This window comes from Mustela putorius, unplaced genomic scaffold (assembly GCF_011764305.1).
Source record: "Mustela putorius furo isolate JIRA1106 unplaced genomic scaffold, ASM1176430v1.1 tig00000129_pilon_pilon_pilon, whole genome shotgun sequence".
In the NCBI taxonomy this organism is placed as follows: Eukaryota; Metazoa; Chordata; class Mammalia; order Carnivora; family Mustelidae; genus Mustela; species Mustela putorius.
Window position 1 is genome coordinate 52,318,427 of NW_025421290.1, and position 23,722 is coordinate 52,342,148.

A 23,722-nucleotide genomic window follows, 5' to 3' on the forward strand; every position below is an offset into this window, starting at 1 on the left:
ACGTCCACCTGCGGGGGCCTTGATGTCCACCTTGGGCATCTTGAGGCTGGGCATCTGCACTGTGGGCAGCTGGCCCTTGATCTTGACCCCTTCTGCTTTGCCCTTCAGCCCGGACACAGCCACCTCTGCCTCGGGGCCGGACACCTCCAGCTCTCCCCCAGGGAGCTGGATGTCAGCAGCGGGCAGCTGGACGGCACCCTCTGGGGCTCGCGCCTCCCCTCCCAGGGACGGCAGTGTGGCCTCGCCTCCGACCTTGGGCACGGTCACGTCCACGGAGGTTCCCAAATCCTTGCTCGGCGCCGACACGCCGAAGGACGGCATCTTGAACTTGGGCATCTTGAACTTGCTGTCTCGGGCGGCCACCTCCTTGTCTCCCAGGGACAGGTCAGCGTCCAGCCTGGCGCCGGGCGCCTGGGCGTCCACCTCCACGCTGGGCAGGGACACCTCCACATCGGGGGCGCTCACCTCCCCTTTGGCGGCCTTCAGGTCCAGCTTCGGCGCCTTGATGTCCACCTGCGGGGCCTTGAAGTCCACCTTGGGCATTTTGATGCTGGGCATCTGCACCTTGGGCAGGTGCCCTTTGAGTCCGGCTCCGGCCGAGGGTTCCTGGAGCTCCCCCTCGGGCACGTGGCCCTCAGGGAGCTTCAGGCCCAACGAGGCAGTCTTGACCTCCAGGTCGGCGGATGGCAGCTCAACGGTCACCTCACCGGCCTTGACGTCGGCCTGTACGGAGGGCACGGACACCTCAGCCTGCACCTTGGGCAGGGACGCGTCCACGGAGGCCTCCAAGGACTTGCTCGGCGCCGACGCGCCGAAGGACGGCATCTTGAACTTGGGCATCTTGAACTTGCTGTCTCGGGCGGCCACCTCCTTGTCTCCCAGGGACAGGTCAGCGTCCAGCCTGGCGCCGGGCGCCTGGGCGTCCACCTCCACGCTGGGCAGGGACACCTTCACATCGGGGGCGCTCACCTCCCCTTTGGCGGCCTTCAGGTCCAGTTTCGGCCCCTTGATGTCCACCTGCGGGGCCTTGACGTCCACCTGCGGGGCCTTGATGTCCACCTTGGGCATCTTGAGGCTGGGCATCTGCACTGTGGGCAGCTGGCCCTTGATCTTGACCCCTTCTGCTTTGCCCTTCAGCCCGGACACAGCCACCTCTGCCTCGGGGCCGGACACCTCCAGCTCTCCCCCAGGGAGCTGGATGTCAGCAGCGGGCAGCTGGACGGCACCCTCTGGGGCTCGCGCCTCCCCTCCCAGGGACGGCAGTGTGGCCTCGCCTCCGACCTTGGGCACGGTCACGTCCACGGAGGTTCCCAAATCCTTGCTCGGCGCCGACACGCCGAAGGACGGCATCTTGAACTTGGGCATCTTGAACTTGCTGTCTCGGGCGGCCACCTCCTTGTCTCCCAGGGACAGGTCAGCGTCCAGCCTGGCGCCGGGCGCCTGGGCGTCCACCTCCACGCTGGGCAGGGACACCTCCACATCGGGGGCGCTCACCTCCCCTTTGGCGGCCTTCAGGTCCAGCTTCGGCGCCTTGATGTCCACCTGCGGGGCCTTGAAGTCCACCTTGGGCATTTTGATGCTGGGCATCTGCACCTTGGGCAGGTGCCCTTTGAGTCCGGCTCCGGCCGAGGGTTCCTGGAGCTCCCCCTCGGGCACGTGGCCCTCAGGGAGCTTCAGGCCCAACGAGGCAGTCTTGACCTCCAGGTCGGCGGATGGCAGCTCAACGGTCACCTCACCGGCCTTGACGTCGGCCTGTACGGAGGGCACGGACACCTCAGCCTGCACCTTGGGCAGGGACGCGTCCACGGAGGCCTCCAAGGACTTGCTCGGCGCCGACGCGCCGAAGGACGGCATCTTGAACTTGGGCATCTTGAACTTGCTGTCTCGGGCGGCCACCTCCTTGTCTCCCAGGGACAGGTCAGCGTCCAGCCTGGCGCCGGGCGCCTGGGCGTCCACCTCCACGCTGGGCAGGGACACCTCCACATCGGGGGCGCTCACCTCCCCTTTGGCGGCCTTCAGGTCCAGCTTCGGCGCCTTGATGTCCACCTGCGGGGCCTTGAAGTCCACCTTGGGCATTTTGATGCTGGGCATCTGCACCTTGGGCAGGTGCCCTTTGAGTCCGGCTCCGGCCGAGGGTTCCTGGAGCTCCCCCTCGGGCACGTGGCCCTCAGGGAGCTTCAGGCCCAATGAGGCAGTCTTGACCTCCAGGTCGGCGGATGGCAGCTCAACGGTCACCTCACCGGCCTTGACGTCGGCCTGTACGGAGGGCACGGACACCTCAGCCTGCACCTTGGGCAGGGACGCGTCCACGGAGGCCTCCAAGGACTTGCTCGGCGCCGACGCGCCGAAGGACGGCATCTTGAACTTGGGCATCTTGAACTTGCTGTCTCGGGCGGCCACCTCCTTGTCTCCCAGGGACAGGTCAGCGTCCAGCCTGGCGCCGGGCGCCTGGGCGTCCACCTCCACGCTGGGCAGGGACACCTTCACATCGGGGGCGCTCACCTCCCCTTTGGCGGCCTTCAGGTCCAGTTTCGGCCCCTTGATGTCCACCTGCGGGGCCTTGACGTCCACCTGCGGGGCCTTGATGTCCACCTTGGGCATCTTGAGGCTGGGCATCTGCACTGTGGGCAGCTGGCCCTTGATCTTGACCCCTTCTGCTTTGCCCTTCAGCCCGGACACAGCCACCTCTGCCTCGGGGCCGGACACCTCCAGCTCTCCCCCAGGGAGCTGGATGTCAGCAGCGGGCAGCTGGACGGCACCCTCTGGGGCTCGCGCCTCCCCTCCCAGGGACGGCAGTGTGGCCTCGCCTCCGACCTTGGGCACGGTCACGTCCACGGAGGTTCCCAAATCCTTGCTCGGCGCCGACACGCCGAAGGACGGCATCTTGAACTTGGGCATCTTGAACTTGCTGTCTCGGGCGGCCACCTCCTTGTCTCCCAGGGACAGGTCAGCGTCCAGCCTGGCGCCGGGCGCCTGGGCGTCCACCTCCACGCTGGGCAGGGACACCTCCACATCGGGGGCGCTCACCTCCCCTTTGGCGGCCTTCAGGTCCAGCTTCGGCGCCTTGATGTCCACCTGCGGGGCCTTGAAGTCCACCTTGGGCATTTTGATGCTGGGCATCTGCACCTTGGGCAGGTGCCCTTTGAGTCCGGCTCCGGCCGAGGGTTCCTGGAGCTCCCCCTCGGGCACGTGGCCCTCAGGGAGCTTCAGGCCCAACGAGGCAGTCTTGACCTCCAGGTCAGCGGATGGCAGCTCAACGGTCACCTCACCGGCCTTGACGTCGGCCTGTACGGAGGGCACGGACACCTCAGCCTGCACCTTGGGCAGGGACGCGTCCACGGAGGCCTCCAAGGACTTGCTCGGCGCCGACGCGCCGAAGGACGGCATCTTGAACTTGGGCATCTTGAACTTGCTGTCTCGGGTGGCCACTTCCTTGTCTCCCGGGGTCACCTCCCCTTTCTTCTGTCTTTGTGTCTCTCTTGCAGATGGCTGTCCCTCCTCGGTGGGTATTTTTTCTTCTTGTTTTTCTCTCAGTGTGTCTTTTTCCTCTGTCTGCAGGGTCCACTCTCTTAAGGTGCCTCCTCTCTCTTGGTCCAGCTCCTCCCACGGGGGTTCCCAGGCGGCTCTCACTTCCTTTCTGGACGACCATGCGAAGGAGCTCACGTTGAACTTGAGCACCGTCCTCCTGCTGTCCCTCTTTCCTTTGTCATTGTCCCCGTCCTTCACATGTGCGATCCTGTGACCTGCCTCCGCTCCCTCTGCTCTTCCTATTTCGCCTTGTGGCTGGTGCCCGGAGGGCTTCCTGGGAGCTGCCGGCTCAGCTCCCTGTTCCGGGATTCCTGGGGTCCTTCTCCGCCTGTCTTCCGGCCCCGGCGCTAGGCCTCCTTCTGGGTCGTGTTTTTTTTCTTTGGAAACTGTAAACCTGGGTGTTTGTAAGTTGGGGATTTGGATGTGGATATCTGTGTGGAGGCCCCGTGCGTCTCCTTCGCCCGGCCCAGCGGACCCAGCCATCCCCACTTCTGGGCCCCGGGCCCCCTGACTCCGGCGGTCCAGCCCGTGTGCCGGTGAGCTCGCCCCAGGCCTCCCCTCGGCCACCGCGGCCTCCCGCTCCTTTGCCTCTTTTGTTTCTTTTCGGCCCCCGGACACCATGCTGGCCCCTCCCCGCAGGGCTCCCAGGGCGGGGGCACCAGGCTCTATGGGCAGCTCTGCCGTCAGAGCAGGTGTCCCCTCCGGTCCCTCTGCCTTCCAGTCCTCTCTCCTGCTGAGCACAGTGGCCTCGGCGGCCTGTTGTCTTTCCTCCGTGGGCCCGGCCTCCTCTACGCCCCCGGTCTGGAGCGCTCCCCCCGGGCCCCCTCCGCTGGGCCGCCCCTCCAGAGTCGGGCCCTTCCCCGAGCCCATCCTGAATCTCAGAGTCAGGAACCTCTTCCTGCGTGGACTGTCCGGTCCTGCCTTCGGCTCCCGCTCCTCCGCTGGGCGTGGGGCTTCCGTGTCTGTGCTGGTGGGGGATACGTTAGGGGCGTTCCCGCGCCCGTCGGCCTCGGAGGAGCTGTGGGACCTCCGCGGTCCCGGCCTGCGCTTGCTTGTTATGGATTGGAACTTGGGCCAGGACAGCCTCTCCTTCTGGGCTCGCCTGCCTCTGCCCTCCCTGGGCTTGGCGAGCAGTCTCTCCTGGTCTCCGCTTCCTTCTAGGGTCTGAGGGGGGGTCTCTGTGGAGCCGTCAGCCACATCTTTGTCCTGAAAGACAAGGCGTGGGAACTTGCGGGTGCTCAGACCAGACCGCTGAGTCCCGGGGCTTAGGGGAGAGAAGAGGGTGGTGTGGGGCCCCCACCTCGGCCTCGGCCCTGCAGGTGGGGAGCTCAGTGGGGCCCGGCCTCCCGGGCTGCAGGGCCTCACCTGCTTCTCCCTGTCCTTTGGGCCAGGCTGAGTGCCCCCAGCGGCCACGTCCTCGTCATCTGGGGCGGGACGTTTCCGTCTGACTTGGAACTGAACCCTGTAGGGCTCTGAGTACTGCAGGATTTTGAGAGCGTCTTCATACTTAATGTTGTCGAAGAACACGGTGGCACTGAGCAGCTGGTCCCCTGGACAGACAGAGCCTCGGGTTGGTCCCCGGTCTCGCCACGACCCCGAGAGACGCGTCCACCGGGCCAGGGGAGGCAGACCCCAGAGCAGGAGCCCCACACCCCCTCCACAGAGCCCCATGGGGGGAGGAGGCCACCCCGCCGCGCACAGGCGGCAGCGCCGTCCGGAGGTGGCCCAGCCGTCTCAGCAGGGCCGTCCTGAGCAGCTCGGCCCGCTTTCCTCCAAGTCCCTCCGTCCTCAGGGAGACCATGGGGGGCCCAGGGAGGGGCATTCGAGGCACCTTCTCTCAGGCTGAAGAGCTTGGCCGCTGGCGAGTCCTTCAGCACCTGCTTCACAAAAATGCCCTGGTGCCCGCCCCCTGTGACGCTGTAGCCGCTGGCTCCGGCTTCCGCCTCGGTCATCAGCGTCACCTCCGTCGCCTCCTGCACAGACTGGAGCACAAGCACATCAGGGCCGTGGTGCACTTCTGCCTATGCCACCATGGGCCTCAGAGCTGGGGACCCACCCTCCCTGAGCACAGGGGCCCCAGAGTCCTGTGCACCCTCTAGGTGACGTGGGACAAGCTTAGGGCCCCCAGGCAGGGCCAGGGCTGTCGTGTCCAGGCCTCGGAGGGAGCCAGCTGCAAGCCACCTCCGGCGGGAGCGGCCTCCTCTGCTCTGCACCCTCGCAGGAGCTGCTGTCTAGGCCCGGCGCGAGCAGGGAGCAAAGCCAAGGGCCTCCTGCTTGCAGGGTGGCCAAAGCCTGTCCATCCTCTGGCGCTCCCGCCTCCCCACAGGCCCATCACTGGCCTCTTTCCTGGCTCCACCCCAGCCCTGCCTCTCCCAAGCTGAGGCCCGTGCAGAGAGACCATCTTTCTGACCCTCAGGCCCTGCCACACTCACCTGTGGTTGACTCATTCTGGAGAATGTCCGTGAGTCCCCTGAATCTCGCTTCCACCAGGACCTCAGTCCCCCAGAGCCTGAGGAAGCCCGCCGCCTTGGTGTGTCCTCCTGCAGCCACAGAGGCCAGAGGTCATGCACCTGTCCATGCCCCGGGCACGGGAGGGACTCAGGAGAACAGGGGGCCCCAGAGCAGTGCTGTTTGCCAGGGGAGCTGACTTCATGGCTTGGGGGACAGGGCGGGGGTGGGGGTAACTCTTTGTCCTGGTGCTGCCTGACCGGGCCGAGCCCCCACCTCCAGGGCAGACCCCACAGGACTGGGGTTTTGTGTGCAGGGTAAGGAGACACAGCAAGAACAAGTCTTTTAGGAAACAGCCCTGCTCCCACCCCTCCCCAGGCCCTCTCCAGGGACAGCCCACATACGCACACATCCAGAGCAAAGCCTCTCTTTCCCACATGCGCACACACGTGCACAGTTTCAGCCACGTCCTGGCCCACTGAAGGGAGGTGTTCTGGGCACAGGACAGTCAGAGAGGATGGTGGAATGGGCATCACTGTGGCCCAGCGGGCAGCAGGGCAGGGCTGTGTGGCTGCACAAATGGAAGGGAGTTGTCCACACAGGGTGATGAAGGAGACATGGCCATCCGTGGCCCCACGCCGGTACACCCCCTCGGCCTGTGGGTCTCTGTCCTGCAGGCTTACCGGGAGTCCAAAGCTGGTACCCTCAGCCGCGTATTCATACACAGGGGAGGACCCCTGTGGCCGTGGCCGAATGATCTCGTCCACGGGCCCTTCAGTCACCTGGCAGCAGAGAGAAAGCAGGCAGCCCTCAGCCCTCTGGGGTCTGAGCAGGGGCTGTGTGAGGTAGGTGGGCGTCCTCCAGGGGCCTCACTTACCGAGGGGTTGTCTTCTGTTTCGGCCTCCTGCTCCTCCGGCTGCAGCTGCCGGCCGGACACTGTAAAGAGAGAGGCTGAGTCAGGGGGGCCGTGCAGGCAGGCAGATCAGATGGCGGACCCGCGGGCGGGGCCAGGCGTGTCCGTCGCTGCGCCGTGTTGGTGCCCGCATCACCCCATTCTGCATCGAGAGCACATGCGGAGCTGGGCAGGTTGTGACACAGGCTGGGTGGCAGTGAGCCCGCATGAGGGCAGCTCAGGCCAGGCAGCCTTCACAGATCCAGTCCAAGAGAGTCACTAAGCAAACACGGAGAAACAACACTCACTGCCCCGAGGGGCCAGAATCCAGAGACGCTGCGACATCTCCCCCACAATGTCCAGCATCCAGCCGGAGCTTACAAGACATGCGGAGCAACGAAAGCATCCGATCTGTTCCTGGGAAGAGGGCCACCCAAGGCGAGTCTCCAAACACCCAGGGAGGAGGGACCGGGCGCCGACTTCAACAACTCGAGATAGAAAATGCTGTGGCTCAGCGAAGGGCATTGTCATAAAAAACAGAAATTGCAAAAGGGCTACATGGAAATTCTGGAGTTGGAAATGTACTACAGAGACTCAGGAGCAGAACTGACACGCCTGGAGAAAGCATCGCAAAACTTGTAAATTAATAGAAATTAACCCATTTTGAGAAAAGAGGAAAAAAGATTCAAGGAAGTGGCAGTGCCTGAGAGCTGTGTGGGAACACAGTCAGCCCATCAGCACTCCCGCGGCCTGGGTCTCCGGGAGAGAGAGGGGCACGGGTGGGGGCAGCGAGGGAGAGAGGAGGAGGGCGGCTGGAAGCCGTGGCAGCGGGGTCCGGACCCGACCCGTCACAGTCCGAACGGAGGCGAGAGGGGAGATTTTTCAAAGCAACAAGGGAAACATGAGTCGCACGGGAAGGGCAGGACGGCCCAATCAGCCCCTGGTGCCCCAGGGGCCACGGGACCCGGAGGACGCCCTCACAGTGCTGAAGGGAAAACACGGGGAAGCTAGATGTCCGGGTCTAGCACACCATCCCGCACAGGGAAAGGCAAACGGAGGGACACACAAATGAGTAAAGACGGGGAGAATCCACCGCTGGGGCGCCTGCCACACCGGCAGCGTTGAAGAAAAGGTGAGGTTGCTGGACGCTAACTCGAGTCCGCAGGGAGGACCCAGAGAATGTGCTCCATGCCGCACGCGTGGGCGAACATCAGACACTATAAAGACGTTTTTCCTCCGTCCATGTCTTCACTGCTTTAAAAGTCACAAGATTGTAGGAGGCAAGGGTAGGCAAAGTTTTCCTGTAGACGGCCAGAGAGGGGATAGTTTAGGCTTCGCAGGCCACGTGAACTGTGGCCAAGGAGTGGCCGTGCTGACAAAAATGAGCCATATGACCGTTGCAACAGACTTAACTGCCCAAACGAGCAGTGGGCAGGGTTCAGTGCACAGGCCAGTCCTTCTGCTCCCCAGGGAAGGCAGTCATCCCAGGGCCCCCTCGTCGGGATGACCACACATATAGATGCGTTCCGAACGTGATGACCGCAGCAAGAGGGGGGGAGGATAGCACGTATGTCGGGTCGAGTTTTTGTATTTTACCAGAAGTAAATGTCACTAGGGTTACAGCCGGGCGCAGGCGTGGACCATACACAGGCCCAGGGGAATCTGCAGTGATGGGAATGTCCCCGAAGTGCATCGTGCAGATGGTCACACAACTTCATGAAGTTACTAAGAATGACTGCACTGTACATTCCCGACGGGTGGGTTTTACTGTCAATAAAGTATCCCTCTATTATGCTGTGAAAGAAAAATGGAATTAATTGCACAAAACAAAAGTAACAAAATATAAAATTTACCACGTGTAGAAGTAAAGCTACGAAGACTATAATTTGGAGGATGGGGTTGAGGGGATAGAAGTTGCCATAAAGTTGTAAAGTTCTTACCTTACGTGCGAGGCAGTATACCGCCATAGGTGCAGAGTCCCCAGTATTAACCATAAAGGAGCCACTGAAGAAGACGCAGAGCTGATAAGCCAACAGTGGGCATGGGATGGAGCCTAAACACACATTATCTGTAAGCACACACAGTACGTGTGTATCTACATATAAAATGTATATTCCTGAACAGTTATATATGTGTCAATGAATTTCATGAATCCTAAAACACGGTAAGCAAAGAGGGAGAGAGGACCGAGGATAAAATCGAAAGCCGTCAGCAATATGGTGGGATTTCGACCAATCCTGTTGACAATCACATCAACTATATAGGGACTTAAAATTCCAATCAAAAGAGAGAGATTGTCAGAAATGATTTAAAGAGGTAAAACCTATTTTTACGTTCTTCACAGGAAATGGACTATAAATGTAAAGATATAGATAGGTCAAGTGAAAGGAAAGAAAAGTATACATCACGCACTAACCATCCTAACATTTTGTAATGATAAAAGGGATTGGGGGACGTAGGTGGCTCAGTCGGCTAAGCGTCAGACTCTTGGTTTCAGCTCAGGTCATGCTCTCGGGGTCCTGAGATCGAGCTCTGGGTCGGGGTCCACATGTTTACAGAGTCTGAGACTCTGTCCCTCTGCCTGTGCCCCTCCCCACTGTGCACTCTCTCTCAAATAAATAACCCTATTTAAAAAGGGAATAATTAATAAAAAAACGCAATATATTTATGTCTGTATACACCTAATAACAGAGGTTACAAACAGAAAAGATGGCCACACTGACAGGACACCTAAATCCGTGTGATAGCAGGAGAGCCCAACACTCCCTTGGGTACAAACTAGGACAGGTAAGAAAGGTGAACCACCCGTGAATCAGGGAGACCAAACTGGCAGTTGGAGACCCGTCCACCTGCTGACAGCAGCATCCACATTCCTCCCACATGCACAAGACATTCACCAAAATAGACTATTTGTCTCAGTAAGTTTAGAAAAAAAGGTGGGTCACCTGGGGGCACAGTTGGTTGAGCATCCAACTTTTAGTTTCCACTCAGGTCATGATCTCAGCTCCACGCTCAGCAAGGAGTCTGCTTGAGCTCTCTCTCTCCCTCTGGCCCTGTCATTCACTCTCTCTCTTTCTCTCAGAAATAAATTGTCTTTTTAAAAAATAAAATAAATAAAATGTTTCAGTAAGTTTAAAACAATTGAAATCATGCTAGGTATTTTCTCTGATCCCCCGTGGAATCAAGACAGTATGATATAAATATAAAAGATCGATGAAACAGAACAGAAAGTCCAGAGTAACCCCCACACTTTGTGCATTTGATTGATTTTTGACAAAGTAACCAAGTTATTTCAATAGAAAAATGATCGTCTTTTCAACGAAGGTGCTGGGACAATGGGGTATGTGTTTGAAAAATAAAAAACAACAAAAAAAATCATTGACTCTCACCTCACATCACACATAAAAATGAATTCAAAATGAATCAGAGATAAATGTAAAATGCAAAACTATAAGCCTCTGGAAGAAAACACAGGGGACATTCTTCACCACCCTGGGGAGGCAATGTTTTCTGAGACCAAGGGTGTGACCCACAAAAGAAGATGTGATAGATTACATGTCATCATAATTAAATACTTCTGGTCTTGAAGGACATTCTTAAGAAAATGAAAAAGCGGGGCACCTGGGTGGCTCAGTGGGTTAAAGCCTCTGCCTTCGGCTCAGGATATGATCCTGGGTCCTGGGATCGAGTCCCACATCGGGCTCTCCGCTCCGTGGGGAGCCTGTTTCTCCTCTCTCTCTGCCTGCCTCTCTGCCTACTTGTGGTCTCTGTCTGTCAAATAAATAAATAAAATCTTAAAAAAAAAAAAAAGAAAATGAAAAAGCAGTGCCTAGATCGGACAAAGGATTTGCATTCCAGATAAACTCTGACAGATCAATAGATAAAGACCAAAAAAAAAAAAAAAAAAAAAAGCCCACCTCAATTAAACATGGGCAAAAGATTTGAACAGACACCAGACACTTGACAAAAGAAAATATACTGATGTGCACTAGAAAAGATGGACAACTTCCTCAGCCATCAGGAAAATGCAAACAAAACCCAACAGACCAGATCAAAGATCCCAGAACCAAACTCACAGATGCAGAGCCGTGGGAAATGGATGATCTTTTCAGTTACTCGTGTGGGTCTGGTGACTATCCATGTGAAAAATATTAATCTCAACCCTATACCAGCCACAGAAAGTACTGATTTCATGCAGATTATAGGACCAAAGCAGAAGGTTTAACCATAAAGCTTCCAGAAGATAAACAGAAATGACCTTGGGGGTGGGGGTGGGACAGTAATTCCTCTGCATCGCGCGCAAGTGGCCAGGCCGACAAGGTTCGGTGGAGAACTGGCCCACAGTAACTTGAAGAGCTTCAGCTCATCAAAAGGCAGCGCCACGGGAGTCGGCCGTTGGGCCATGCGCTGGGCAGGGACACGCAACATGCCTAACCAAACCGAAGCCTCCTGCCTGAGAAGTACGAAGATTTCTTGCCAACCGAAAGGAAAATACCAACAACCCAATAGGAAAATGGGCAAGAAAACCTTGGAAAGGCAACTCACCAAAGAAGACATCTAGTGGTCAATTAGCACCTGAGCGCAGCGTGTCGGGTGGCGGGGACAAGGCCAGGAGGACCCCGCGGGCAGAGACGCCTCCGCCCTCCGGCCTAGGCCCCGCCGCAGACCAGGTGCCCTTCCCCGCCGCCCCCACAGGAGTGGAGGAAAGGACCGAGGCTGACCTGCCGCAGGCTGCTGTCTTGCCTGGGGGGCGAACCATGGAACACCCATCCTGAGGCGCGTGTGGGGTGACCTGGCACGACCACTTTGGGAAAGAGCCTGGCACGTCTCCTGGAAGCTGAGTGGTCCACTCTATGGCCAAGCAGCTCTGTACCCGCGGACACGACCGACAAAATGCATTCCCCAAAGGCGGGTACAGAAGTGCCCACCTGTGGGCACCAGGGGGCCCCGTCGGTGAGGCGACCGCCTTCGGTGCAGGTCATGATCCGAGGGTTCTGCTCCACAGGGAGCCTGCTTCTCCCTCTGCCCTCCCCCTGCTTGTGCACACGCTCGCTCTCCCTCTCCCTGCCATTCAAATTTGTACAACTTGTACTCTTCTCAAGAAAGAATTTTTGAAACTCTCCATGAAACTGAAATGAGGAAATGGTCAGCTTCACGCCAATGAGTCCGAACAGCCCGACGAACTAGACCCATCTGTTGAGAAGCTCAGGGCCGGCGCGGGGAGAAGTCGGCCGTCTGCATGCTTCCGTCCCGACCCGACAGTCACCGCCTGTTCACCACCTTTCCACAAACACAACTCCAGCCCGACCCCCCGGAACTGGGCTACATGTTCCACGAAGACACAGCAGGGAGGGACACCAGCTCTGGCACGTGGGCCTGGGCTTGGGGACGCCCTCTCTGCTGAGGCCCACACTGCCGGTGATGAGGGACCAAGCCCCCAGCCCCCTGCAGCCAGCAGGGCGCCACGTGGGAGGAGCGAGTCCCTGCCCCATGGGGTGGGCACCCAGCCTGGGGGACGGGGCAGGCCCCTGTCCCTGCGGAGCAGATAGGGGAGGCCCAGCCCCCACAGCCGTGTGGCTTGGGTACCTACTCTCCGGCCAAGCTGCTGCGTGACCCCGAACACGCCGGTCCCTCTCCAGGCCTTGAATTCCTTAGGGACATCTGAGGGCTGCTGTGCCCACCCAGAAGCCCCAGGGCGACTGCCCAGATGGGGAGCGGAGAGTCGGGAGCAAGTCCCTCCCTCGGATTCCAGACCCCGCCTCTTGTCCCGGCTATAGGCCTCCGTTTCGCTCCAATTCTGCCCACGGCGGGCGGGCTGTGTGTAAGCAGCCAGACGTGAGAGCAGGCCTGGAGCGGGGGAAGCCTCTTGCCCAAGGTGGCTCACCCCCGGGGGGCGGGGTGCAGGGGAGGGCTGAGTCCGAAAGAGGTGGGCGCCCCGCCCTCGGGCAACGGGCAGCAGTGGGGGCTGCACGGAGGAGGGTCTGGTCTGGGGTGGGGCCCTGGCCGGCAGGTGGGGGGTCTCAGGCAGCCCCACTGGCAGAGGGGCTTGGAGAGAGCTGCCAAGCTCCCCGCCTGCCCAGAGACCCGGCCGCCCGCTCTCGACCATCCTCCGCAGCCAGCCAGCCGGCCGGCTGCAGCTTCTGTGAGTCAGACAACACAACAAGGGCGGGTGACCGCCCCCTCCTTCTCCCGGCAGGCAGGCAGGCGTGGTCCCCTGACCCAGTCCCGCCTCCCACCCCCGCTGGCCTGGGAAGGGGACCCCAGGCGGGGCCTCCAGCTAGGTGCCCCGTGCTGGGGAACTGGGGGGTGGGAGACCCCACACCACAGTGGAAGCATCCGGGGTGGAGCAGGGATCCCCGGCCCCAAGAACCTGCACCCCCAGATCTACTCCAGAGGCATTTCGGTTGTCGAGGCCAAGGTGCAGCGTGGAGGCAGGGCCACTCCCCCTCCCACCCCCCGCCCCGCAGCCAGGAACCTGAGCCGGGGGGTCCCCCCGCTGGTGCTGGCGCTGCTCCGGCCACCAGCCCCGCTGTGGCCCCGCACCGCCACCACCCCCGCCCCGTGTCCCTCGCCCACCGCGGGGCGAACAGCAGGCTCCAGGAGGCAGCGGGACCTGCTCCGCACTCAGTTCCCGGAGACCACAGCACTAGGAGGACGCAGGCTGTGGTTCAAGCGCTGGGTCCCTCTGTGCCCCCCTCAGGCGGGAGGGCCACTGGCCAGCACCGGGCCCAGGATGCACAAACAGGAAGGAGGAAACCGTGCCTGCCTGCTGTGGGGCCAAGCTGCCCAGAGCCTGCCAGCCTCAGACCTGCTCCCCGGGGAAGGGGGAAGAGGCAGCCCAGGATCCCCCACTGCATCGTCCAATCTGTCCCCATCAGCCAAGGCCCTCCCCCCCCGCCCCTACCGCCGCCCCCGCCGCCGTGAGCGCATGGCTGTTGACCAGTGACCCGCCAGCCTGACCCGGCCCCCTGCCCGCTGCGGCCCCACAGACAGGCTCTGCAGGCAGCCCGGGGCGGTCACCTCGAATAATGACTAATGGCGAACCCAAGCCCCACCTGGCAGAGGAGGACGGGGGCTTCCCACACGCCCCGTCCCGCTGCTCGGCGCAGGCCCCCACCCTGACCCTCAGGGCCTCAGACACTACTGCCGTGTCCAGCGCCCGCCGGGGCTGGCATGAGGGCTCAGGCCTTACGCACCCTGGGGGAGAGCGCCCGAGCCCTCCCAATGAGGGACGGGGGTCTGCGCTCCCAACAGCTGCACTCCACAGACCAGGGGGTCGTTCTGGGGCAGGGTCTCAAGGAAGCGCGTCTGGAGAGAGGGCAGAGCCAAGGTGGGGAGGTGTGCGGACTGGCCAGGTGGAGGAGGGGGCAGAACGGGGGGCGCTGGCCAGGATGCCCTCCCCACACTCACTGCCGCCCGGGGGGCTCCAGGCCTGCCCGGGGACTCTCCTGCCAGGCCCTGGCCAGAGGAGGCCGCCTGTGGTGGGGCCATCTTCCTCAAACAAAACCCGAGTTTGCATGGACCTCGGCTGCCCTCCAGGGGGCCGTAGGGGGGGCACGTCTGCATGTCGCCAGGGCAATGGCGGGCCTGGGGGACTGTGAGAGGACCAGGACAACTGCAGACGGGGCCCAGATGGGGGCCGAGAGGTGCGGTGTGCGCGTGCGCACGCGTGTGTGCAGTGTGCACGTGCGTGTGTGAGTGAGTGCGCGTGTGCGTGTGAGTGCGCGTGTGCGCGCGCCCACGAGGGCCTGTGCGTGGACCCGTGGGCCTGGGCCTGGGCCCCTCCCTGGAGCTCCCGCGCACAGTCCCAGATGGGGCCCCCTGCTCTCCCAGGCTGCCCAGGGAGCTGTGGGGGCGGGAGCCCACAAGGCAGGCTCCCCGCTCAGGGGACGCTGGCCTTCGGCTTAGGGCCCAGTGCCCACACAGCGCACAGCACGCCCAGACCTCACCCTGTCCTAGAACCTCACGAGGAAAGTGCTGGGCTCGGCTGACCGGTCATGAGACCTGCAGACTTCCCAGAGCAGCCTGGGCCTGCCTCCCTCCCCGCACCCCTTCCCAGCTTTCTCAAGGTAACTCCGTGGTTTGGGGAGGCCAGCCCAGCTCCCGCTCTGTCCCCAAGGCCCTAGCCTGGCTGCCTAGGCCTGCCGGGGAGGGTTGCCGCCCCCCCACACCCACTCCCACTGCTGCCGGGGCTGCACCCAGGACACGTCCACATCAGCCGGCATCGCTCCCAGATGCCCAGCCCACCCACAGATGCCTGGGCCCAGGCTTCCCCCAATCCCCAGCCCTGGCACTCCTCACCTGTGGCTCCCCTGCCAACTCACAGACCTCGCGTGGCCACCTTGCCATCACTTGCCCTCTGATCCCAAGCACTCAGAGCCCCGCACACAGTAGGTGCATAACAAACGCTGGTGCAGAGAGCAGGCAGATGTCCAGGAAAGGAGCAAGCCCTACCCAGCCTGAGGGTGTGACCGAGCTGTGGGACCGGGAGGGCAGCCGTGGGCTTAGCGCGTCTCCTTCTGCACCTGGAGAGGCTAAGGCAGACGTGCCGGCCTACGGAGGGCCCAGCAGCCGAAAGGAAAGGCCTCACCCTCCTGCCCATCCCAGCTGCACCAGTGGGCCTGGGCCTGTTTCTCTAAGCTGAAAACCCCATACCCAACGTCCTGCCTGCCTGTCACGGGCCACCTGCCGTGAACCTGGGCTCCCCAGACCTTTAGGGCCCTCAGTGCACCAAACAAGGACATTGGGCATCCCCAGAGGGACCCTGCCCAGCCACAGGGTCCCACCTCAGGGATCTGCCTACCCTGGGACTTCGGGGCTGTGCTGGAGCCCTTGGCCCCCAGGAACTAAAGGCCTGTCCCTGCGGCGTGGGCTCGGGCTGAGGCAGGGAGAAGACGACAGCCGGGTTTAGCCCCAGCTGGAGCCCCACCGGCCCCCAGGCCTCCTGGGTGGTGAGGTGGGCAGGCGCACCAGGGCTGGACCCGGGAAGGGGACTGGCAACGGGGCGCTGGCAGCAGGGTACAGGGGGCAGGGGGCTGCAGGCTGCGGGCTGCGGGCTGGGCGCAGGGGGCAGGGGGCAGGGGGCTGCAGGCAGGGGTCTGGAGGCTGGGGGCAGGGGCAGGGGCAGAGGACAGCTGCCGTGGCTTACCCAGGTCGGCGTCCTCCCAACTTGCCCAGAAGTGAAGATCCCAGCTGAGCTCCGTCCGCCGCCCTCCGGGTCCCTCCCCTCCACAGCCCTCGCCCCACGGCCCCGCCCTGGCCTCCTCCTCAGGCAGGCCTGGAGTCCCGCCAAGCCCCCCTCCTCGCCCCCGCGGAGGGATGGGCAGCCCCCTCACAGGCCCAGAGCTGGGCCAGGCCCCGCCCCCAGCCGCTTCCAGGAGCCGGGGAGCCCGCCCCACCCCAGATTGTCCCCCCCTCAAGCCCAAGCAGCTGACTGGGAAAGGAAACGCCCGCCTGCCTTGGGATGTCTGAGTCACTACCACCCTCCAGCGCAGCCCAGTCCAGTCCTGCTGTGTAGACAGGTAGGCAGGCCCAGATGTCAGATACGATCCCCCCGCCCCGGCTGGGCTTTTCATGGGCCCCGTGCCTCAGTTTCCCGGTATGTGCGGGAACAGAGGCTTGGGGCTGGCCAGGCGAGGGGTGCAGGGAAGGGGAGGCACGGCCCGAGGGGTAGATAGGCCCTCCCAAGACAGTCCTGCGACAGATCGTGACTTCATCTGCAGCGCGAGGGGGACACAGCCCCTTGGGCTCTGGGGAGACCCCTGCCCGGGGCACAGCCATCCCTTTCCGCTGCACAGACCAGCAAGGCCAGAGCAGGGCCAGCCCAAGCCCACTCATGGCCTGGGCTGCTGGGTGCCCTCAGGGAAGCCCTGCTCATCTGCCCATGTCCCTCGGGGGCAGCCTGACCCCGCCCATGTCCCTCGGGGGCAGCCTGACCCCGCCCATGTCCCTGGGGGGCCTCCTTCCAGCCCCCAGCCCAGACTCAGCAGCCCAAAGCACCAGGGCCTCTGCTGAGCCCGGTGGGGCAGGCCCTGGAACCTGCATTTCGAACCCTCTCCCCATCATGGGGCTCGGGTGCGGGCCGAGGAGCCATCCGCTCCTTGGAGCATTGCCCACCTGGCCTGTTCCCTCCTGTCCCCCACCCTGCTGACCCCCAAGACTCAGCCCGACGCGAGCAGCCAAGGTGGCCGGTGGGAGGAGGCAGATTCCTGCTCCTAGGCCCCTCCCCGCCCCAGGAGTCCTGGCAGGCCCGGGCAGGACTCCACAGGCTGTGCCATCAGCAGATCTCTCCCTGGGTCCCGCAGCTGCCCCGCCCTGCACTCCACGAGCAGGCTGGAGCTGGCCCACACGGTGAAGGAGCCCGGCCTGGGGCTCCAGGGTAGTGAAGGGTCAGGCCCAGCCCCGGGGAGGTGGTGGTGGACAGCTGCACCCCGGCCAGGATCAGCGAGGCAGCTTCGGGCCGGGGGCTCTGGGGACCGCTGAGGGCAGCAGGCCCCGCACCGGGACACAAGCAGCCGGGAGCAGCTGGAGGTGGGGGACAGTGAGGCAGGGCACCTGGCCTCTCAGGTGAGGAGAAGGCTCTGGCCAGCCTGGGTCAGCGGACCCTCTTGGCTCCGCACGGGTCCACCGTCCCGGAAGGAGGGACGGTACCCAGGCCTCTCCCAGCCTCTCCCTCTCTAAAAATTTAACGGTCACAAGTGACTCTATTTACAGTGAGACGGGAAAGCTGGCCAAGCCTGCTGGCCCGTGACCTCACCCCCTCCCACAGTCCCAGATGGTGCTCGCCTGGAAACTGTTTACTGCCTGACACCCAACAGCCCGTCCCCTCCCCCAGGGCAGGGCTGAGCCCCACTGCAAGGGAGGTTTCTGCTGGTCCAGAGCAGGGCCACCCCCCACCTCGCTCCCAAGCCTGGGGGCCCCAAACCCACAGAGCCCCGTCATCCCCATCTCTGGGGACCCCACCCCACCCCCACCTCCCTTGCCACCAGCCTTTTGGCCTGGGAGCGCGGAGGTGGCCTGGGCCGGGCCCCACCTCACTCCTCCAGAGGGAGGCGCGGCCCGGTCCTCCCCACTCTCTGCTCCACGGCCTGCAGGTGGGGACCTGTCCCCCGGCCCCACCCTCCCCCCACACGGGGCTCTGCTCCTGGCTTGCACAGACCCCTTTCGGACTCTGAGTGGGGGCGCGCTCCCAGCCCGGACCCCGGCTCCCGCCATGGGAAGCGCCGTGTGCTCGCGGCCGCCCCGGCAATGGGCGATGGGGTCTCGCAGCACCTGCAGAGGGGCAAGCCAGCCGGGAGCCCTGGGAAGGCACAGAGTCAGGCCGGGGCCTCAGGGCTCTGGGTCCAGTCTGGGAGCTTGTAGGGGCAAGAGTCAGGGGCCACCTGTCACCCCTTGCCCTTGAGCTGGTGTCTCGTCCCACGGGGGTCAGACCTGGCTCTCCAGCGCGCAGGGGCCCCGGGGCAAGGCTCTGCTCACTTGTCTCAGCCCCCAAGGGCCCCACACAGCCTGGTGGGGAGGGCAGGCAGGTGCCAGGCTGGCTGCCGGGTGTCTGCTGACCCGCCACACCGCAGATGCTGAGACCCAGGCCGTCCGCACGTGCCAGCCGATACCCACTACCCAGGCTGTTGTAGCTCAAAGCCACGGGCACCCCAGGCTCCAGCTCGGAGTCAGCGTGGGCAGGCCCAGGGCCGGCTGATAGTGAATCAGCTGGGGAGGCCGCCAGGGCCACGCACGGCGTTCCTGGGAGATGTGTCACAGAGGAGCCCTGGGGGCCGGAGCCACTGAGGGTAAGGCCTGCCAGAGAGGGAGCTGCCCCTCGAGCCAGTGGTCCCGTGGCCAAGTGCCTGCGGGAGGCCTTCCTCATCCCCACCCCAGGAGGGGTCCAGCAAGGCTGGCAGCTCTTGGGAAACATGGGCCTCAACCAGAGACAGAGGTGCAGGGCTGGGGGGCGGGACAGAGCTTGGTACAGGCCGCCCATGGTCTAACCCCCACTTAGGGCAGCAGCCCGCCAGGGGCTCGAGCCCCAAACAACGGAGACATGACCTGGCCAGAGGTGGGCTGAGTCACCGCCACTCCCTCCACCCCACAAGATGCCATTACCCAGCAGGTGAGGCCCAGACAAGGACCCCAGGCGGTCCTGTCCCCGGCTGCTCCCCACAGAACCTCAAGTGTCCTCTTGGCAGTGGACACCCGCACCCGGGGCCGTGTCCAGGCAGGAGTGCTGCTTGCGGCTTGTGGGTCCCTCTTGGGATTCCTGCCCAGCCCCCAGTGGGGTCCAGGAGGCCGCCAGCAGGCCTCTGCTCTCTGCCTGCTCTCCCTCAGGCACCCGGGTCCTTCCCAAAAGCTCTGTGGACAGGTGGTCCATGCCACCCGCTCCCCCTCATACACACACTGGGGTCAGCACAGGGCAGGAAGCAGGGTGGGAACCCAAGGCCCCGCGCCACCACACGCCCCTATCCCAGCCCCTCAGGCCTTTCCATTTGAGAAAGTGCCTCAAACTAGTAAATATTTATCCCAGCAAGGCGGACCCTTGGCTCCCGGCCACCTGCGGCTTCCCAAAAAAGACAAACAGAGGGAAGCCTGGAGGTAGAAGCAGAGCTGGGTTCACTGGGAGGCTCGGGCTCCCAGAAGAAAGTGCCCCCGCCCTTCAAGGGGGGTGTGGGGGGCATGCCAGGGAGGTCAGGGTCACACAGCCCGGTCTCACTGTGCCCCCAGCTAAGAGCCCCCGCCCCAGCTCTCCCCACTTCCCTGCTCAGCCCTCTGCCCCTCCATCTCCTCCTCCTCTGCCTGGCCTCAACTCTTCCCATGCAGACTGCCCCGAACAAAACTCACTCCTGACAGCTGACCCTGCCTCTCTACCCTTCACCCCTACGTGTGCCCCCAGACCCATCCTGTTAATTTCTCCAGACAAAGCTCTCCCCAGCCCTCTTGCACTCCTCTGTTCTCCCTACCACATGCACCTTCCTCCAGGAAGCCCTCCCTGACCCCTCTGCATGCCCGCGGTTGGACGAATGGCAGAAGCCGTGCCTGACTCCCCTTACCAGGATAAACAATGGTATGCTGTTCCCTCCTGTGTGACCTCCCAAGGGTCAGGGCCCCTGACAAGGCCATGAGTGAAGGACCCAAGCCCCTCGCCACTGGGGCCATCCGGGCTTTCACTGGAGTGAGAGTCAGGGCCTCCCGATGGCTAATGCTTGGGTCCTTCCCCTGACACCTCCACTCCCCAGCCTGGGCAGGCCAGCCCCAGGCTCAGCCTGAAGCACAGCAGCTTTCAGCCAAGGGCGGCCATGGGAGAAAGGGTACAGAGAGGCCGCGGTCAGCTATCCACAGGGCTTCCTGGAGGAGGGGGTTCCTCGCCAAGTCAAGGGCGGAGGGAGAGAAGGCCATGAGGGCGTGCCTGCCACAGGCCCAGGCCGGAGCCCCCGCCGTGGGGACACACGCACTGTGGTGCGCAGGGGAGGCGGGGGGCACTGGGGCAGCAGCAGGCGGTCCAGCTTCAGTTCCCCCCAGGGAGAAGAACGAGCGTGCTGATGGAGCACGTCGGCCTCAGCAGTGGGGCTTGGAGAGTCCGCCTGGGTTGTCCCGCTGCCCCCGCAGGATGCCCTCTGCTGCCCCCTCCGCGCAGCCCGCTCCTGCCATGGACGCTTCGGGCTGCAGGGGGCGCCCCAGAGCTCTACCTCGGCGGGAGGGTGGGGGACGACTGGGGGAGGGGGCGGCTGGGGGGCCGCGCCTGCACCTGCTGGCCACTGGGCCCTAAGCATGTGGTGTGGCCACTCAGCACCCGTGGAGGCCAGAGAGGCCCCACGCTGGTGCAGGGCTCTGACTCACGGCCCCAAGATTCAGTGTCCCTGTCTCCAAAATGGGGGGACCCATCCCTCTGCCAACGTGGACAGCCCGGGGAGAGCTGCCGGTGCGGGCAGTGCGGAGACACCTGCCGCCGCACGGCCTGTGGCCTCCGTGACCACACAGCTCCGGCTCTCTGCCCCGCCTCTGCTGTGGGCAGCTACGGCCACTTCTGTTCCCAGACACAACTTCTAGCCCAAAGCCCCTTGCAGCCCTAAGGCCAGGGCCACGCAAGGCCACAAACCCTGTTGGAAAGAGGGAGGCCAGCATAGGGACGCCCCACACTGCGGTGCTCCTGGGAAGGGCCCCAAAGCTACCATGGCCCCCCACAAGGGGAGACCACGCAGACCCTCCCTCCTGGTGGGGCCTTCCTGGACCCAGTGGGGGCTTCTGAGAGTGGGGATGGGAGGAGAGCTGAGGCCAAGCCAGGGGCTTCGGGGGCAGGGCACGGGCCCAGAGCAGGAGTAGGGGGCTCCCCGTCAGCCCAGTTGCCCAGGACCCAGTGCTGCTAGTGCAGAAACTAGCTGCCTCTGGGGAGGGAAGGTGTGTGATGGCTGTTACCCATCACAGAGTGGAGTGGGAGCAGGGCCCCCAGGTGGAGCTCCATTCCCATGCCAGCAGGGCCTGGAAGGCACTGGGGGCCAAGCCCCTGGGATGGCATGGCCAAGGTGCCCTGAGGCTGGCCGGATCCCCCGCGGGTGTGCTCCCAGGGCAGCCACCAGGGGGCAGCCTCCGAGTGCAGGCTGGACGGTGCCCGCTTCCTCCCGGGGGCTGAGGGGGGTCCGGGAGGAGTCTCCGAAGGACCTAGTATGGCTGGCCCAGGGGCACAGGTTTGGACTGGGCAGGACGATGAGGATGGGGCAAGGCCTACTCGTCCCTGGCCTGGAAGGAAGGAACCGGGCTGGGAGGACCAGGACCAACCCCAACCCCGCGGCCCCACCCAGCGCCTTATCTGAAACGCATCTTCCCCAGCCTTGGTGCAGGGCGGGGGAGGGCCTGGGAATCTGCTCGGTGGACCCAAGCCCCAGCGGCTCTGATCCGGCAGGTCTCCTGTCAGTGCCCATGAGAGCCACTGACATTCCCTAAGAGCTGATGATTTCGTGGGCACAGCATGAGGAGGGCTGGCCCCAGAAGCCAGTCCCAAGTCCAAGCAGAAAATAAGGGTCTCAGCTGGGGAGGAGTGTCCAGACCAGGCCTCTTCGAGGCAGGAAGGTGGACGAGATGGCCTTGGACCCTGCACCTTGGGAGTCTCTGGGTAACCTGGGAGTGAACATATGGGCCCGTGTGGGATGCAGGAGGGAGCCCCAGGTCCTTCTGCCCCCTCTCCTTTCCCTGTGACGCAGCAGATCCCCAGGGATGTGGGCCAGGGCCAGCCACAGCCAGGGGGAGGGGGCTGGAGGCCCACTGCAGCCACCATCCTCACATGCTTGGCCAGGGAAAATCCCCGGGACAAGGGAGGCCCAAACAGGAGGCCAGCTAGGCCTCAGTGTTCACCAGACAAATGGGCAGCAGAAGGGACCATGAGGGCTCCTGCTGCAGCTGTAGGGGCGGGCCCAGGCCACGGGGCGCCCCTCCCCCTCGGCATCACCATCTTCCCTCTCAGTTCCCCAAGGAGTGGGGTCCGGTCTGCGCCACTGCAGCAAGGCCCAGCCCCCCTCGCTGGCAACTGGCCCGATGCCCTGGGTGTGGCTGCCGCATCACTGACCCAGCACTGGGAGAGTGGCCCCTGCCTCACGCCACCCTGCCCCCCGGGGTGCAGAAACACCCAGGCTCTGGAACCAGACCTCGTGCAGGGACACACGGATAACAAAGCACCTGGCTCCCATTCTGCGGCCGGAGGTGTGGAGAGAGGGCAACACCCACCTTCCCCTCCCTTGCCCAGCACTGGGTACTCTGTGGCCTGAGCTCTGACCCCATTCGGACCCCTCACCAAGCCCCAGACTTCAGGTCTCAGCCTGCCGTAGCCACCACCTAGCCAGTGACCCAGCCACACAGTGGCCACACTGTGCACCCATCCCCTCCTCGGACTCTGCACCAAGGCCAACAGCCCTAAGTCCTATTCTGGCCAGGCTGCTCTCCCCCAAGGCAGGGCAGAGGGCGAGCCTGGTAGCAGGTCCCCGCGCCAGGTGACCCACAGCCCTCACGCCCCACTCGCACGTGCAGCCCTCCCCACGCGGCCGCCTCTAGGGACAAGACAACGTCCCAGAGGGCTAGAGCAGGGGGACAGTGACAGAGGGGGAGACAGGCAAGGAGCGTGAGGGACAGAGGTGGGGAGCGAGAGGGAGCGGTAGAGATGAGTCAGCGACCCAGAGAGACGGAGACAGCGGAGCCAGGTCCAGGCGCGGCAGGAGGGAGGCAGCCCCGCGCAGCCCCGAGGCGCACCCCGCGCGCGACGCCCCGGGCCGGTCCCCAGGCGCCCCACCCCTGCCCGCACTGCGCACCGCGACCCGCCCGGCGCGCGCCCCCGCGCAGAGCCCACCCTCCCGAGGGGCGCGGGCTGCAGGCGGGGAGGAGGCGCACCGCTGCCGGGGGCTCCGGGCCAGGTGGGCAGCACCATGTGGAAACAGTCGCACATCGCGGCGGCCGGGCGGTGCGGGCCGGCGGCGGCCCGTCGCGTCCAGTCGCGGGTCTCGGCTGCGGCGCGCGGGCGGCCGGGGAGCCTCCGCCGGCTCGTGCTGCCGCGGGCCGCCCGCCTCGGACTGCGGACCCCGCCGGCGCGCCGGGGACCCCGCCGCCGCCCGGACCCCGCCCCGCCCCGCCCCGCCCGGCCTCATTCAGCCCATTGGCTGCCGCCCGCACGGCCACGCCCCCGGGACCGCCCCCGCCCCGCGCCCTCCGCCGGCCTTTCTGGGTTCCCGCGTGTGACTCCGGGCGACCCCGGGGAGGGGTCGAGCCCCCGGCCGGACCCGCGCTCCGCGGTCTTACCCCCCAGCCCAGAGACGGACGTTTTAGTGACAAGATGGGGTGCGAGGCCCTCTGGGGGCCACAAGGCAGCGGGAGCCCGTGGGGGCG

At 63.9% G+C, this 23,722-nt stretch overlaps 1 protein-coding gene across 1 annotated transcript in view; it reads right to left on the bottom strand.

Annotated features, from left to right (window-relative positions):
* The window catches only part of AHNAK2 (AHNAK nucleoprotein 2), a 38,751-nt gene extending 15,377 nt beyond the window's left edge, over positions 1 to 23,374 (bottom strand). Inside the window, 7 exon segments of the mRNA XM_045074546.1 lie at positions 1 to 4,734; positions 4,894 to 5,078; positions 5,360 to 5,510; positions 5,961 to 6,068; positions 6,660 to 6,758; positions 6,854 to 6,912; positions 23,231 to 23,374. Coding sequence (XP_044930481.1) covers positions 1 to 4,734; positions 4,894 to 5,078; positions 5,360 to 5,510; positions 5,961 to 6,068; positions 6,660 to 6,758; positions 6,854 to 6,912; positions 23,231 to 23,285 — 5,391 coding nt within the window. The 5' untranslated portion in view covers positions 23,286 to 23,374.
* Between the last annotated feature and the right edge of the window lie 348 nt (positions 23,375 to 23,722).